Genomic DNA, 17,426 nt, shown 5'->3' with positions numbered 1-17,426 from the left:
TGCGGGTTCCTAGCCTACTGTTTACTCATTATACTTATTACCAAGGCCAGTGCTGGACCCTCGAAAAGTCTGGAATGAAAAGTTTGTTTTTGCTTGCAGTGTTTTATTTCTAAGCAAGTAGTGTCTTAACTAACTTAAAATTGTCTCAGTAAATCGGTTGAGAGACTGACGCCCACCACCAAAAAAAACCCCAACATAAATAGTGGAGGCTCTTCCATGTCCCTCACACCCCTTACAAAAACGCACAATGGTTCAGCCCGCCCAGCACTAGGATTCCTCTCCAAACTGGCTAATCAAGCCGAGTGACTGCTGATGCTGGAGCATCAATGTGTCTTGTGACAGTCATGTCGTTGCCTAAGAAAGAGAAATTGGGGTACCATAAAGAACAGAAAGAAAGGAAAGAGAAGGAAAAGAACTGCTAATTTCCTTCAAAGGAAAGGTGAGCACAATCACATCTAACAGTTAAAATGGTTTAAACTAATATCAGCACCTGTTTAGATAAAAGGCAGTCAACAAGGAATCTAGCTTGGCGCATTTGCGTTATAGGGTACAACAAATTATTGTCAGTATCATAAATTAATTAGCATCATAAAAACAATGTCATATGTTTATCATTAGGCTATATCAATTATACCTAGCAAAGCTACAGACCAATCAGTTTTCTTGGAATATGGCATCACCATTTGTAGAAGATCCTGTACACTTATTCACTGCCTGGAGCTTTTAATGTTGAAACACCTATACACAGCCAAGAAAGAAATTGTCAAATATTGACATACACAATTGCCCTGGAGGAACATGTTGCAGCCACTACAGCTGGTTCCCAGCTGTTAGCTGAAGCCATCTAATTTAATGTTTTAAAATGTATCAGAAATCAGACGAAATAATATTAAAATAAATAATCAAATGGATACACTGCCTGCACAATTATTAGGCAAGTAAGTATTATATTTTCTATGCACAATTTCCAATTCCAAACCATATAAACTTTCATGCTCATTGGAGTTTTCAGGGAGGGTGTGGCGAAAGTGAATCACTTCTTATGTCAAGGTGTGCATGATTATTAGGCAGCTTCATTATTTCAGGTAAAATGGGCCAAAAAAGAGATTTAACTGACACTGAAAAGTCAAAAATTGTAAAATGCCAATCAGACGGATGCTACACTCTTATAATAATAACTAAACTTTTGAGGCGTGACCACCGAACAATCAAATGTTTTGTTGCGAATAGTCAACTGGGGCGAAAAGTGCATGGAGAAGAAAAGGCACAAATTAACTGCAAAAGACTTGAGTAGAATTAAACGTGAAGCTACCAGGAACCCATTATCCTCCAGTGCCACCATATTCCAGAAGTGCAACCTACCTGGAGTGTCAAGAAGTACAAGGTTTGGCACCTTGTACTTCTTGCTCAGAGTGCTCGGAGACACGGCCAATGTCAGAAGGCTGAAAAACGACCACCACTGTGATTCACAAACAAGATTGGCCAAAGAAATACCTGAGAACAAATTTTTCAAAGGTTTTATGGACAGATGAAATGAGAGTGACTCTTGATGGACCAGATGGATGGGCCCGGATCACTGATGAACACGGCATCACTTCTTATGTCAAGGTGTGCGACTCAGGCACCAGCAAGGTGGAGGAGGGGTACTGGTATGGGCCGCATTAAGGATGCACCTTTTCAGGCTGAAGGTGGACTGAAACTCAACTCCCAAAACTACTTCCAGTTTCTGGAAGATACTTTCTTCAAACAGTGGTACAGGAAGAAGTCCTTAGCATTCAAGACAGCCATGATCCTTATGCAGGACAATGCTCCATCACATGCATCCAAGTACTCCACTGCTTGGCTAGCCAGCAAGGGCCCGGGTACTGACCTGGCCCCTTTCCTCCCCTGACTTGAATCCTATTGAGAACTTGTGGTGCCTTTTCAAACGTAAGATTTACAGCAAAGTCCTTATATACACACTTTAAATGTCTCCGTTTACAGTCAGGGAAGACAATACACCTCCTTGAACAGCATTTGGGAGGCTGTTATTGCTGCTTGAGCGAAAGTTGATCGGGAACGGATCATGAAACTGACAGACTCCATGGATGGAAGGCTCATGGCAGGTATTTAAAAAAAGGCTGGCTAAATTGGTCACTAAATGTATTTTAAAGGCCAAAACTGTTATGTCATTTTGTGTTGTTACAGTTACTGATATGATTTTTGTAATTTAGTTGCCTAGTTATTCTTACTTTTTCATAGTTAAACATTCAGTTTTGAGGTTTAATTATATTTTGGATTGACTGAGAGCAATGTGTTTCTTCAATGATAAAATTAATGCTGAGGAATACAATTTGCCTAATAATTGTGCATTGTGTGTGTAAATAAGAGTTGTTAATTCATCAGCAAACATACCTAAATAAATAAATCTCTTTAGTTTATTGCTGTATTTCCACATTTAAGTAACATCAGTATAATGTTAGGTACTTGATGGACCATCGTCATCATCATGTGTTTTAGAACATGAACTAAAGCCATTTTTGTCCTCATGCCCTGCTCAGGTGTGTAAGCAAGAGCGTACAAACAGCTAACTGCAACTGTATTGCTTTTAGCCTGTTAATGTGTTATTTCTCCATTTATAAGTTACCCACCATGTGTGATTACACAAGAAACACTGGAAAGCACTGTTTATGAGCTGTTGTTGCTGAGTGGTTAAGGCGATCGATTATAAATCCATTGGGGTCTCCCTGTGTAGGTTTGAATCCTCCTGCTCAGATATTAAGGCTTAGTTCAGACTGCAGGCAGGTTACATTTGTATCTAGAATCAGAGCATGGACTGAAAATAACTGTATGGTGTTGGTGATGCCAGAGAACACAGACCTGGGGCCTATCCTACGAAGCAAGTTCAACATACCAGTATATCTTTCAGTTATCTGGCTTTGCTAAACCTAACAATTGCGATCATGCTAAGCGGTCACAAGATGCTGGTTATCAACTAAGTAAGTCAATCCAGCCATGAGCATGTGCTTTTAGAAGGGGCAGACAGTATTTGCTGCATATGACCACTCACAATGTCTACAGTCAGCAGACTGTGGCATATTTTACAGATGAAGAGCAAACTCTTACTAGACAAATGAAATAAAACATGTAATGCATGCTAAAAGCAACACAGCTGCCACAGGAAAGACCGAAGTGAAGCCATATATGTCACGGGTTAGCTGAGTGCAGACTGAGGTGAGGACCCAAACGCAGACAATGGCAAGGCGAGAGGATGCAGTTTATGGTGGGGATTTATTAATTCAAAAAAAAAACTTACTTACAGATGCAAAACACCATACATTAACAACAACCACCACCACCACCACCGGCTGAAGGAAGGACAAAACAGAACTCAGATTAGACATGGGCACAATAACACATAAGAACACAGACCAGAAGTAAACACTAAGACATGAACTAATGTACAGGACTAAGAACTAACTAAACCAGACTACACAGAGAAACAAAACAGACTTAAACAGGAAAGACATGAACACAAAAACCACATTCCTAACAATATATGTCCTACTACTTGCGGGTGCAAGCGCCTCTTGACAGGGTGAGGACCTCTGTGTGATAGCAGATTGGCCCTCTATAAAGTGCCACTACACTATGCTAGAACTGACCTTGTGGCGCAATGGTAGCGCAGCTGACTCCCGATCAGAAGCTTGTGAGGGTCAAACAACTAAACCTATTTCCCTAACACTGACAAGAGCTTAAACTGTGCACCTCATTGTGTGTTTGGGTGCTATGTTAAATGTAGCACTCTGTGACATATAAAAAATCCTTTGTTGACACTTAGATTGACATCATCTCTCTAAGATAATAACAACATGCAATAGTAGCTCGTCTGACTCCTGATCAGAAGGTCAAACACTTGTATCTTCCTGTAGTTGTGTGGGCAGTATGTTGGACTGTGCATGTTGAGTTTATAATTATTAATGACTCATAGAGAACATTGACATTGATGCTTTTTATCTGTATTTTCCTCTTCATTTGACCTGTTTACAAAAGTTTTGGTGAAAAACAATGACCTCATCCCAGGATGCTGCCACTTTTGTGCATCTAGTCCAAGAAGGAGAAGACAACAGGAGTGTTTCACCACAACACATTATAAAGCAAGGCGTTCAAGGCAGCCTCTGTTGTGGACACAGACACATTCAGATATGTGAGGAGAATATGAATGGTATGAGGCACTCAAAGTAAAGACAATAATTGGAGATGATCCTATACGATGGCAAAAATAATGACAAAGATAATCACACAGCAGGTTTAAAGTGTTATTATTTGACTCCACACACACACACACTCACACACAGACACACAGTAACACAAAAACACACATCATTTTTTCATCATCCATTATGATGTCCTTAATAATAAGTTACATATAAGACTTCTCCTTTGTTTTCCCTATTTAATAGTATCAGGTCCTCTGGTTTTTCAAGCATACAAAGTGCAACAGATGCATATTGTTTGGGGGCTTGAGCGGGAGGGAGTTGAACAGATACACAAGAAGGCGTTGGCATATTTATAGCTTAAACAGAAGGGAGGAGAAGAAGAAGGACGTGGGGGGTCGGAGAAGATAATGACAGAGTGGGAATAAAGATAGACATTTATTTTTAAAACCATCTGTTTGGTGTTGAATGAGCATTGTTAGGCCAGGAATGCCAGGTCGAAAAGCTGTACTAGTCTTGTTTAACCATGTATCTTTTTTATATGTATATGCCATTTGAACATTGTATGATATTATTTGCAAGACTGTAAAGTGGGAGGACAAAAAAGGGAAGGAGAAGAAAAGCATTTGTAGACAAACTAAATAACAGTGGACAGGGGGAGTCAAAAGGGAGAATGAGATGATGAGAAAAAAATAGGAAGTGTGTGAATTTATATATAACTATTGATTAAAATATTTAATTATAATATTAATAATATTTAATAATAAAATAACTTAGCAAGGTTGGGGCAAGCCCAGTACATAGTGTATGCATAATATCAGGTACAGTATTAAAGCTGCACTGAAAGCAGTAAGGCAGACAGAAAAAGAAAGGCATTCTTTGGAAATTGAAATAGGAGTGTGTATCAGGAGATGCGTGTAAGCTAAAAAGTGTTATGAGCTAAGGGCAGCACTCAAGGTGATGTCTTTTTCTTCCCTTTGTCCTACCAGAGTTCTTAGTTTCTAACAATTTATTACATCTGACAACAGTAAGTCCTCCATTAACATTTAATGAAAATGTTCCTTTAATTTGATGTTTTAGTTTCTCAATTTGGGAAACAAGCTTTCTCAAAATGTTCTCTTGCTGAGAGTTAGATGAGAAAATCGATACCACTCTCTCACCTGTCCGTTAAATATCAAGCTACAACCGGGAGGCACTCTCTCCAAGTAACAAAATCCTCTTACCAGCACCTCTAAAGCTTCTTAATACAATATATCTTGTTTGTTTAATCCAAACAAATGGGGAGTTATATACTGGGCTGTAATGAACGAAGAAATTGTGTAATGGATTTAACAAATAATAGATACTAGACACCTGCAGTCATTCGAACATACCAGCAACACAAAACTGCTTCCAAATCAACATTTTATATTAAGAGCTAAAGGTAGATTGCGTGTCTGTGAGCATGTTTAAGGGACTGCATGCACGCATCCATGTGTGTATTATATGTGTGTACAGCCACAGTTTCCACAGCAGACGCAGCTGTCTGGCACGTTGGACTGCGCCTATGTCACTGACTCTATTTCAGGACCCTGTGTTGTTCAAAAGGTCAGATAAAGAAGCATAGGAATCCTCACAAAGGGTGGGGTTGTCGGCTGAACGGGAATGAAGGCGGCTATCCACAAACCAACATGCACATCACAACCACAGGGCAGTGCTGACAGAGACGGGGAGAAAGTGAGACAGGGAAGCAGAGTAGATTGGTGAGAAGCTGAGAGTGGGGCATTAAGCAGTGCACCTGTGAAGAGGATTCATTTTGGTCCGAATGAAAACTTTCTAGGGACGATAGAAGGGATCATTTAAGAGTCCTGGGGTATTTGTTTTGTTTTGTTTTTTTAAAAATCCTTTGATCCAGTGGATAAACAAGAATTTTCTGGATACCATGGATGAAGAATTTCCCAGCCAGGAGATGTCTGGGTCAACAGAGACGACCAGTCAGACTGACACCAACAACAACTACAACCAGGTCTGTGTTTTTACGTGGTATATTGAATTGCAGCATAAAGGTTTTCACATTTGTAAAACCCACAGTGCTACGATCCGTACCAGGAATAGGCAGTAAGTGTATTTGTGGCCATGGCAGGTGTTGTGTTTGGACAGCAGTACAGGAGAAGTGTTACACCTGGTCTCACTCCTGGCTGAAGAACACACACAAACACAGAGACACACATTATGCAAAGTAATGTTCATGCGTGCACTCAAACAAACATTGTGGAGATTCCTTTTCCCTCTGATGAGTCACCACTGCAAGGCATGACCTGGTGTGACTGTTCCTGCAGAAGGTCATAATACTAATATTTTACTACATACAGTATTTCAAATATGAATAGATTCATCTCAAAGATAAAAATGCTGTGTGCCACATTTTGTCTAGATGAGATCTGACATCCCTGAAGATTTTAGTAAAGTTTCAATGCATGACCCTCAAGTGATTGTTGACAGCTTTTCTTCCTCAGATTAATTAATAGCACTCATGGCCTAAGAAACTAGTTTATGTGATATTTAAATGTAGAGCGCCAAAGGGGTTTTTGGTTTTTAATTAGTTGTGGATTTAAAATTATTTACTTTGGGATGAAGTTGACCTGTACTTTAGGTTCTGGTGTGATTTAAAAACTACAGGAAGTTCAGCCTCTCAGCCAGATTCAAATAAGTGAGATACTCAACAAATCCCAGAGTAGAGCTGCAGGTCTCACATTACATTATGCTCTTTAGATAGAGGACCATGATATCCCCAGTGTGAAATGGGGAGGTTAATTTTAGTACATCTTAACACAATGTTACCTTTCAAACTGAAGTCGTGTTCTTCATCATTCAGACAAGATTGTCACTAGATTGGTTGTATCTTCTTTGTACCTTTGAAAGCAATTAAACTGAAAGCTAAATGTATCTCTGCAGTGAACATGGAGCGGGACAGACGCAGGATAAAAACAGATATATTAGGCTTCCTCATGTGTCCTTTAATTGATATTGAGGCATACCATTTTAAATGATGTATCATCAGTATTGTGTGAGAATATGCTTTAGTGAAAATCTTTTGGACACTAAAACTCCTCATTTGCTCTCAGACTAATAAGACAAAACAACATAAAACATGTCTGTTGTAAATGAATGAAGTGAGGCAGAGGTTGTGGTCTTAGCTACAGCTGTATGTCTCCAATGAGTCAGTCAGGCTAAGGATTTGCATGTGACATTAAGGACAAGGAGCATAGAGCTCCTCTTGGTCTGAACTGAAAAAAATTTTAAAAAAACAAAACAAATGTGAGATGCATCATCCTATCAACATTTGGAAACACATTTTTTGTCTCCCATTTTGCCAATGCCTTCAACCAGAAACATAGTTGTGGTCAAGGGAGAATAATATTGTAAATGGAAATGGCCTACATGATGTCCAATATTCATATTGCTTTGATATATTGGCCCAGGCTATTTACAAGTAGCTTTGAATAAAAGTAAAAGGTATGACTTTCAACCACATCTTGTGGCTTTTCTCAACAGATATGTTACTCAGGTATGATAAGTAAATTTGATTAAATTTTAATGTGACTTACTGGTAAATTTCAAACATAGGAACTGTAAAAGATGCATAAAGTTAAAGTCATATTTGTCAACAGATATAGAGGTTAGAAATGTATGTGCAAGTGTAAATCTGTAGAAGGACAAACTTGCTTTGTAACCTCTTTACATTATTTTGCAGATGGATTTGACACTTAATGAAACTCTTTCTTATGCTTGTCCGCCAGATAGATGAGGATGAGAGTAAAGACCCAGGGAGAGAGCCTCCAGCGGGGGAGACAGCGGAAGGTCAAGGGTTAGGGGAGGTCGGGGGGAAGGGGGAGGAGGATTCAGAACCAGACCAAGGAGGAGGAGACGAGGCCGAGAATACTTCCTTAGAGCGTGTTGAAGGTGAATTTGAAGAGGCTGGACAAGATAAAGACAAAGCCTCCACTGATGTTTACCTGAAGGATCCTGAATCAACAAGTGGAGAAAAAGATGGGGAGGGAAAGAGGGAGGAAGATAAAGAAGGTGGGCAGGTGGAAGAAGTCAGGGACAAAGAAATGAAGGATAATAACAAAGAGAAGAAGAGTAAAACAGAGCAAAAGGCCAACGAAGCTGGAAAAGATGTGAATGAAAAAGCAGAAAAAGGGGCAGAGAAGAAAAAACAAGTCAAGGAAGTGGATGTAGAGACGAAAGACAAAGGAAAGATTAAGGAGGTAGAAAAGCAAGGGAAGCCCAAAAGAAAGAGTGGTCCTCCCTCCTCTTCTCTCTCCCGACCAAGACTCTCTGCACGCTCTATTAGAGCGTCTGCTAAAAATGACATCATTGCGAAGTTCCAGCAAGGTGCACCAGAGTAAGTCATTGTGTGATACACAGTACCTCAAATATGTTTAGAGAGTGACAGTGAAATATGATCTGAAAAGGGTTTAATCAGAAACTGTGTAATATTGTGACATTTTTAGGACACCCATACCCCGCAACTTTAAGATTCAGAGGTCATCTGCAGCTGTGGCTACAGGAGCTTCAATTAAACAGAAGATGCTTCAGTGGTGTCGCAACAAGACTCGCAACTACAAGGTGAGTTCAACACAGAATCAAATTCCCAGATGTGTTGTTTTGTGACCAAAGAACTTAATATACAGTATATAATATAAATAAGCCTTGGTGTAGATGTGCTTTGCTCTGTCTATCTTATCATTGACGTCGTTCTGTCCTTTAACCTTTTAGGGCGTCGAAATAGAAAACTTTTCATCGTCCTGGTCAGATGGGTTGGCGTTCTGTGCTCTGATGCATCGTTTCTTTCCTGATGCTTTTGACTACAGCTCCCTGAATCCAGAGGAGAGGGAGAAGAACTTCACTCTAGCCTTCCAAACTGCAGAGTATGGAGTATTCAATAGTCTCCCCTTCATTTCTTCAGTTCAATTCTTTATCATCCCATTAGAAGAAATGTGTTTCTGTGTGCAGCAAGACAAGATAAAAACATACAATTCGATTTTTGAAGACATTTCATTTACTATACATACACTATATAAAACAATAACAGGTTCCTGTATTGTACATTGCACGTGTATATGGACTTCTTGCGCCTAATTTTCTCAAACTGTATCTGGCTGTAGAGAAGGATGTTAAATTCCTCCTCCAGTTAAAAGTCACTGGCAAAGATAGCTCCTTGACAGTGTTGCCCCATTGACTCCTGTTTGGCACATTTAAAACAACAAATTAGTGAGAAGGTCAGGACTCTCTTTCTTTACTAAATGTCACCGCATTGTCCCTCCTTTTCCTCCCTCTGTCCCCATGTCGCCACACTCCCTGACAGGTCTCTGGCCGACTGCTGCCCTCTGCTGGAAGTGGGTGATATGATGATGATGGGTAAAAACCCGGACCCCATGTGTGTGTTCACATATGTGCAGTCCCTCTGCCACAGCCTCTCCAAAATAGAGAAAGAGAGGAAGGACAAAGAAAAGGAGGAGAAAGAGCCGGCTGGTGTGGGAGAAGAGAAAGGAGAAGAAGCAGCAGGGGAGGTGTCCCCGAAGAAGGACGAAGGAGACTGTGCTGAGAATGAGGCGATGGATAGCCAGGGAGAAGTAACAGAGACAGAGGGCACCGGCGAGGAAGGAAATGCACCAAACAACTGTGAGATGGAGGGAGATGGAGGAGTGTTAGTCGAGGCAGAGTCCTAGACAAATTCTGACAACAAACAGAAAGACTGAAAAGACCAAAAAGGTTGTTGATGGTTGCGGTACTACAATGAGTAAGTCTTAGCTTGGTGTCAGATTGACTACTGGCAAAGTGAAGAGGAATATTATGTTGGCTCTCAACTCAAATGCTAGTAATGTGATGTTACAGTTAGCAGTATGTTCAAAAGTGTATTATGCTGTGTTTTTTTATTCACTGCTGTGTTGTTGAATATATTTGTTTAGGGCACATGAAGCTGACCGTATAATACAGTGTAAGTACGTGGGAAATCTAACTCATAAGGTTATGATTTGAGACAAATCTTTATGAATGTATTCACAATGGATAAACACCACTCCATTAATAATTGTAAAGTCCATTATAGAGTTTGAGCCAGAGTTTTTTTGTATTGCCTAATAATAATAAAACTTTTATTGTTAGATGTTGTTCAAGGGACGATATGAGGTCTGTAAAGTAAAGGGTTGCCCTCACACTAAAATTAAGCAAAGGATAACTGGCTACACTGACTGATAGGTCTTTAAATATAAGGACTAAGCAACAACTAAAATTAATAGAATATTAAAACTACAATAAAAACAGTGCGTAAACAAGTCTTTTTACATAGTTAGGCTACTCCCTTTTATTCACCTCTGTTACCTCTATATTTGGCTACAATAATTAGACTAATAGTTGCAGTTGATTGTTATTGCTAGTTGATATCTGAGCCCAGGTTCATTTTTGAGGATATATCATATATATTAATAAAACATCAACACACAGAATGTCCTTTACTTGAGTATTTTCTTTTCATGCCACTTTCTACTTCTACTCCACTACATCTCAAAGGGACATATTGGACTTTTTACTTCACTACAAATAATCTAACAGCTTAGTTACTTTACAAATGAAGTTTTTTACACACAAAATATATGAAGAGTTTATAAAATATGATGTTTTGTTAAACTAATGGTTGTTCAAATGTTTTCACACCAAGGACCCCTAAACTGACACAAATTAGACCATGAACATCCCCTTTTGATAAGATTTTGTCCCAAAGTTGCCTTTTTGTTTTTCACATGATGTTTTATCACAGAAAGTGTTTGAAACCCATGAACAAAACAGTCACACTTTCTGTCAATTATAGTGAAAATAAATGATTCTCCTTTTTGCTGGGGATCCCCTGGAGCCCCATCAAGGACCCCTGAATTAAACTACCCAAAGTTTATACAAGACAGACAGAAGATTGGCAACTATTTTGATTGTTTAAGTCATGCAAAAACATTTCATGGTTCCAGCTTCACAAATTAAGTATTTTATTCATTTGAATGTAGAGTTAATAATGTTAAGGTTTGGTAGGTTGGACAAAACAAAGCATTATGAAGGTTTCACTTTGGGCTCTGGGCAATTGTGAAGGCATTTTCTAAATTTTTACAAGAAATCAATTAACGGAGAAAATAATCAGCAGAAGAATTCATAATGGAAATAGTTGTTGCAATCTGATAGGCCCACAAAATAGTTCAAAATAAGATCCACCTCAACCAACTTCAACAGTAAAATCCTGCTTTTACATGAATGCATGAGTACTAATAATCTCATATATAGCAAAACAGTCACAGGGGACATTTTTCTGCGTTAAGTACCTACTTTAAGCACATTTTCCTGTTAATACTTCAGTGCAGAGCTTTTATTTGTAACGGAGTATTTTTACAGTGTGGTATTAGTACTTTTACTCAAGTAAAGGATCTGAATACTTCGTCCACCGCTGCTTACCACACAGAAGCAGTGAACCAGTAAAACATCAACAAAAACTGCCCCTGCTCTCCAGGAGTTACGGTACCCAGCGTCATGCTACCGGAAAGGCCATCCCGTTGTCCCCTTTGTAAGCTAACCCACCGATTGTGTCGCGCTACTTTCCAACATAATTCTCGGCAGCAGCAAAGTGAAACATGTCCACAGACATGCCGCCGGGGAGCTTGAATCTGGAGTCCCAGCTTTTGTCCATAATGGACGTGCTAGTGAAAGCGGCGGTAACGGAAATCAGTCAGCTGTTCTCGGAGAGCTCGGCGTCTCTCCGCCTGCATTTAACCCAGAGCCTAAAGGAAAACGAATCTCTGAGGATGAGGATGAAGGTGATGAGGAGTGAGCTCTTCTCCCTCAGACTGCAGACCAGGACGAACCGGCCGGCCAGCCGCTTTTCCCCGATCAGAGGAAACATCCCCAAACCACCACGGGCTAGATCACAAGGTAAGTTAACGGGAAACGTTACTTTCACTTTCAAAACACTTCATACTCCGGTAAAAACTAAGGCTAACGCTCCTCCTCCTCCTCAGCCAGCAGTTCAAAACACACTGTTGTCAAAACCACTGCTTTTTATTTTAATAATTAAGTTGCTTTAATGAGGTGTGTACAAAATAAACTGCTAAATGGCAGCAGTTTCTTATCACGTGACACACACGACATTACATGACGTGTTTAACTTCATTATAACTAGTAAAGTTAGTTGTTAAAGGTAAATTATTCAGGCTAATTCAAGATATTTCTAATTTCATGTTGGTTGTCAAAATGCTCATTTATTGATCAGAAATGAGCACAGATAAACAGTAAAAGGTAAATAATTAGTTGCCTATAAAATAAACATTAGAATATATATATATGGTTAATTGATTATCGATGAATAATTTTTGCCATTTTTCAAGCAAAAATTTTATTGACTCTGATTGCTATGTGTGGATTTGCTGCTTTTCAAATTATATCTTGTGGGCACGCAATAGTATTTCGTGTCCTTAATATACACATTTTCTCTATCTGAGCTTTCTAGGTCTTTGTACTATGGGGACGTGCTCAACATATTTACACATGTCGTCAGTTAATAAGAACTTTTCGTTTTTGCTAATATGTCATGGGATACAGAGGAAAATAAATTTTTTCTCTTGATTTCCTGGATCCTGCAGCAGCAGCAGCAGCTTGCAACAATTGCTCATATCGTCTTCAGAAAATGCACATTCTGGATATATAGGTAAAAGCATAGAGTTATACTAAATCCAGTAGATAGTGGAGGGAGTGTGTGATGACACTGAACCACATTGTGTCACATTATATTTATTTGGCAGATGCTTTTGTCCAAAGTGAGACACAACCTGGTCACAACAAGTTGTTCTGGATGCCCCTCAGTAGATGTGTTGATCAGCGGTCAATCTAAGACTAAACCCTTTCCAGTTCAAGGCATTACACTTGCCATTGCTTCAAACAAAACCTTACATTTGATCCAGTGTAACATGTTTGTCTTGTCAGAATTCAGACTGCAAATGAGATGTTACTGAAAATTAACTATATGTGAATTTAATTCACAATTCTGGTGCTCTGGACAGTGATAGTACACACACCTCTTATTCATCTGTCACCTGCTGTGCTCCTGAAATGATGTCTTTCTCTTTCCTCTAGTTGTCATTAAGCCACCAGTGGCTCAAAAGACTGTTGTGGAAGCTCCTTCTATTTCTCCACAATCCGAGAACAAGACTTCCTCCTCTGCTGCTCGAGCGAATGTAACTACAGTACATGTACTTTCACTAGCTAACAGCTTTGTTTGAAATCTTGTTTGCTCATGCATGTGTATTCTTACTTGCCCAGTGTCCAGATGTGGAGAGCCCAGATGTCATCCTGATTAAAGATGAAGATGACGTTGGAGGATGTGAGCCAGTTGTAGGTGAGTTTGCTCTTTTTAATAATGTAAGACCTGTCACTTTTATAGGACGGCACATTAGGGCCATTATAGGTAAAACGTCAGAGCAGACATAGAGAAGATGTGAAGCTTTCAGACAGGCTGATATGAGGGACTGCAACAAAGCTACTTCAAAGCATGTGTCACATCTTAGTCATTTATAAATGTCTGCACTTCTTACCCAGTGTTTTATGCTTTTGGCCTTTGAACAGAATGTCATAAAAAAAAGTAGCTTTAATGTGACAGCTGTTATCATCATCTGCGCACCCTGCTTTAAATAGAACAGTAAAACGATATTTAGCGGGGGTTTTCTTGTAAGATTTTGACTTTAATCGCAGAGAAATTTTGTGTTTTGTTTCTAGCAAATTTCTGATTTTATAATCTCAGAGAATTTTCTTCTCAGAAATTTAGAAAATTTTATTCTGCTGGGAATATTAATGCCCTCCCCTGGCCCCATGCTTTATTCTGTCTGCTGTGGCCTCTCTGCTCTGCTCTGCGTGTGTGTGTGAAGCTCAGCCCCTCTGTCGGTCAAACAGACACACAGACCTAAAGCTCTAAATTTATACATGCATGGCAGAGAGCAGGGAGTCCCGACATTACACCCTGCGTGCTGCCCAAAGGTTGATCCCCAGGCGTCCCAAACACAGCAAATAATAAGAAAATATAGGCAGAGGGCAGGGTCTTTGTAGATACAGACTCCACCACGCACTTCTAGTGGGTCATACATGATGATTGAGAGGGATTCCTTTTGCATGAATGTATTGTTTTGTTTAGGAAAATCCTACTCATTCTGCCGTTAAAACAGAATGAATGACATCATTCAGCCATAACACATAGCTGTTTAAAGTCCAGCACTGGCTGACTGACTACTTGAGGAGGGGCATTTTGTGTACACATTATTTTAGCTTTCAGTCAGCACTTGACAAGCACACACAGACTTTTCTTTATAGAAAGTATGTACTTTATTTTATAATGTCATTTTGTTTGACTTTTTAGGTCATGATGACTTTGGAAACCACAATACACAGGGTGGTTGTGCCACAGGGACTCAGAATTTAGAGTCGTCCTGCCTGACAGGTAATCATGAGGAGCTGAGAATCTTGAGTGTTCACGGACGAGGAGAAGGGCCTCTGCAGGAGGAGAGCGACACCCTCTTCACTGCCTCTGAACTCCAAGCTTTTAGCTCTCTGTCTCCTAACCACAACGTCACCCATGACACTCTCCTGAATTTCACCACTGGTGCCAATGACAGAGCCCAGATGAGAGGGATGCTGGATAACAGTGTTGGACTGGGAAGAAACAGCCAAATGGAAAGAAATCCTTCCACACAAATGGCTTCAACAGCATTGGGCCCTGCAATAAAAACACCAGTCGTAGGAGCTGATGGTCATGTGGGGCACCCCAGTCATGTTAGCCAGTTCCCTCAGCAGCAGAACGTCTTCTCCAACACCGTCAACAAATCCCTGGACTGCAGCTTCTGTGGCGAGCGCTTCCTAAGCCGTGAAGACCTGATTGTGCACCGGGCAAGTCACACCGGGGAGTCGCCCGTTTTGTGTTCGTTTTGCGGCAAGTCGTTCGTCAACAAGACCACACTAAGCATCCACATGCGCATTCACACCGGGGAGAAGCCGTACGCTTGTATGCAGTGTGGGAAACGCTTCACGCAGAACGGCAGCCTGAAGATCCACCTGAGGACTCACTCTGGAGAGAAGCCGTACACCTGCAGTCAGTGCACCGCCAGCTTCAACAACCCTAGCAACCTGCGCAGGCACATGATCACACACAACGCCAACGGAGTGCTCTGACCATGAAAGATACACACGTTTTTCAGCATGTGCTTTTACTGACACTTGTGTCACAGTGTGTGTGTTTTGGGAAAATGTGGTTCCTGTGGCAGTATCTCATGGTCTTGTTTGTGTTTCTTGTTTTTTCACTTCACAAGGAACTTATTCACGTCACATGTACTTAATAACCCTACACTGATCTAGACAACTGCCCAGTAAAATCAAAGGACTGTTGTGGTTCAAAATATGGACTCAAACAAGCATGGTATCTGTTCAATATGGCGAGACTTGCATTCTTTAAAATTTTTTAAACAACCTTAAAAACTAAAATGCCTTTTTAATTTTCTTCCCTCGAGGGACTGCTAGAGTTAAATGTGTTATACTGTCTGAAAAGCAGACAAACGTGGATGCCTCATTGATCGTTCCAAAAAAGGGTACAGTATCTTAATTTAAGTAGAATTTGATAAATGCTCTCAGTTTTTTACCCTGACATGACATGCATACTATACTAGCTCAATGCTAGATTATTCAGTGAGCAAGTTACACTTAGTATTAGTGATTCTCGCAGTTGCCATTTGACTTGTAAGCTGAAGCCATGAGGATTTTTTCCTATCGTTACTGGAGGAAAGCCAATGCAGGGCAGAGTGGGACTTGGATGGCTAAGCGTGCAACAGATTCAGATATGGACGCAGAGATATGGACAGTGACACTGATGTAAAGAAGAAACATGGTATAGTTAGGGATGGGAGATATGGATAAAACCTGTTGTTTTATATTACAATATTGATACATATTGTGATCTAGCAAATACAAATGTAAATGTTTATGTGTTTAAAAAAACATAAAGGAGAACTAATCAAGGTAATGAAATGCCTGACAAATTAAGATGTCACATTGATCTAACAGCCCTGTTAGTCCAATATTGCAATAAAACAGTCCTGCTTATTTATTTGACCACATCAGCCTGATGCAAACATTCAAGTGAAAAAAACATGGTGTAACTGGTCAGGCAATATGCAGTCATGCTATGGGTCACAAATGTCTATCGTCACGATATATACTGCCATAACGCCCAGGTACAATAAAAAAATGTTACAATAGCGCTAACTTAAAATGTTTTCACATGTTTTAAAAGTCTGCAGAGATACAAGCAATTTAGCAGACCAAATACACCCCAGATACACTGACTAAATTTCTGACTTGGATCTGAACATAGTAACTAATTAGGAGTTTAAAACGTCTGTACTATTTACTGAGCAGCATTCCAGGCATATTGAGAATGCCATTTTACCCATCTTTAATTTCTGTATATGTGTGTGTGCGTGTGGTTTATCTTAAAAAGCAAACCTACCTCCAGTGTGCAGCTATTCTTTCCTCTTTTGTACTTCCCGGAGAGTTTCAGACTCTGCAATAATCAATTCAATGTGGATTCTGTCTGTGGATTTATAATCTGGATACTGAATTGTGAATAAATAGTAGTTTTTTTAAATCAGCTTTAAACTTCTGAAAAGTCTCCTATCATTTTGCACCTCTAGAGTGCAGTATTGTTTTTGTTACCAGTGATTATGATGACAAGGGTTTACTCATATTGTAGCACTGTGGGGTACTTGTAAGAAAACTGCGGGAAATTCCTTGCATTGTTCCTCTTTCCACCAAGCCCACACTAAAGCATTGTTTATCAGGCTTCTACTTTTTTTACTTTAATTTCACCCAAAGGTCTTTAAACTCCTGAGTGTATTAAACATAATAGACAGGACTAAAAGTACAGTAATTATTGTAAAGGTGGCATTAACACAAAATCTTGAGTTTATGAGTTTTACACATAAATAAAGCTTTAGAGTTGCAGTTGAAGTGATCCTTAAATAGCTCAGCGGTCAAGCATGATTCATATAAATCAACTGATTACTCTCAGAGGCTCTTTACCATCAATCTATTTAAAGGCACACGCTGACCAGGACGGTGACTGGTAGTGGTTTTATGTGCCAATAGTTTTATCGTGTTGGTGTTGAATGCCCTTGT

General features: G+C 39.8%; 2 protein-coding genes across 2 annotated transcripts; both read left to right on the top strand.

The window, feature by feature from the left end:
• Nucleotides 1-8,143: 8,143 nt before the first annotated feature.
• On the top strand, nucleotides 8,144-10,569 carry smtnl1 (smoothelin-like 1; the record flags this gene model as incomplete). The annotated part of the gene is made up of 4 exons (XM_046031475.1): nucleotides 8,144-8,583; nucleotides 8,693-8,807; nucleotides 8,958-9,109; nucleotides 9,547-10,569. Coding segments are annotated over 4 exons (1,071 nt in total), but the record flags the coding sequence as incomplete, so codon positions are not given.
• A 1,161-nt stretch (nucleotides 10,570-11,730) lies between these two features.
• On the top strand, nucleotides 11,731-16,899 carry LOC123958367 (gastrula zinc finger protein XlCGF53.1-like). The gene is made up of 4 exons (XM_046031691.1): nucleotides 11,731-12,149; nucleotides 13,347-13,447; nucleotides 13,533-13,608; nucleotides 14,620-16,899. The coding sequence occupies exons 1-4, from the start codon at nucleotides 11,852-11,854 to the stop codon at nucleotides 15,426-15,428; spliced, it is 1,284 nt and encodes a 427-aa protein (XP_045887647.1). The 5' UTR covers nucleotides 11,731-11,851; the 3' UTR covers nucleotides 15,429-16,899.
• Nucleotides 16,900-17,426: the final 527 nt, after the last annotated feature.

This window comes from Micropterus dolomieu, linkage group LG19 (assembly GCF_021292245.1).
Source record: "Micropterus dolomieu isolate WLL.071019.BEF.003 ecotype Adirondacks linkage group LG19, ASM2129224v1, whole genome shotgun sequence".
Taxonomy (NCBI): domain Eukaryota; kingdom Metazoa; phylum Chordata; class Actinopteri; order Centrarchiformes; family Centrarchidae; genus Micropterus; species Micropterus dolomieu.
Note: the sequence above shows the minus strand (reverse complement) of the source record. Positions and strands in the feature narration are given on the sequence as shown.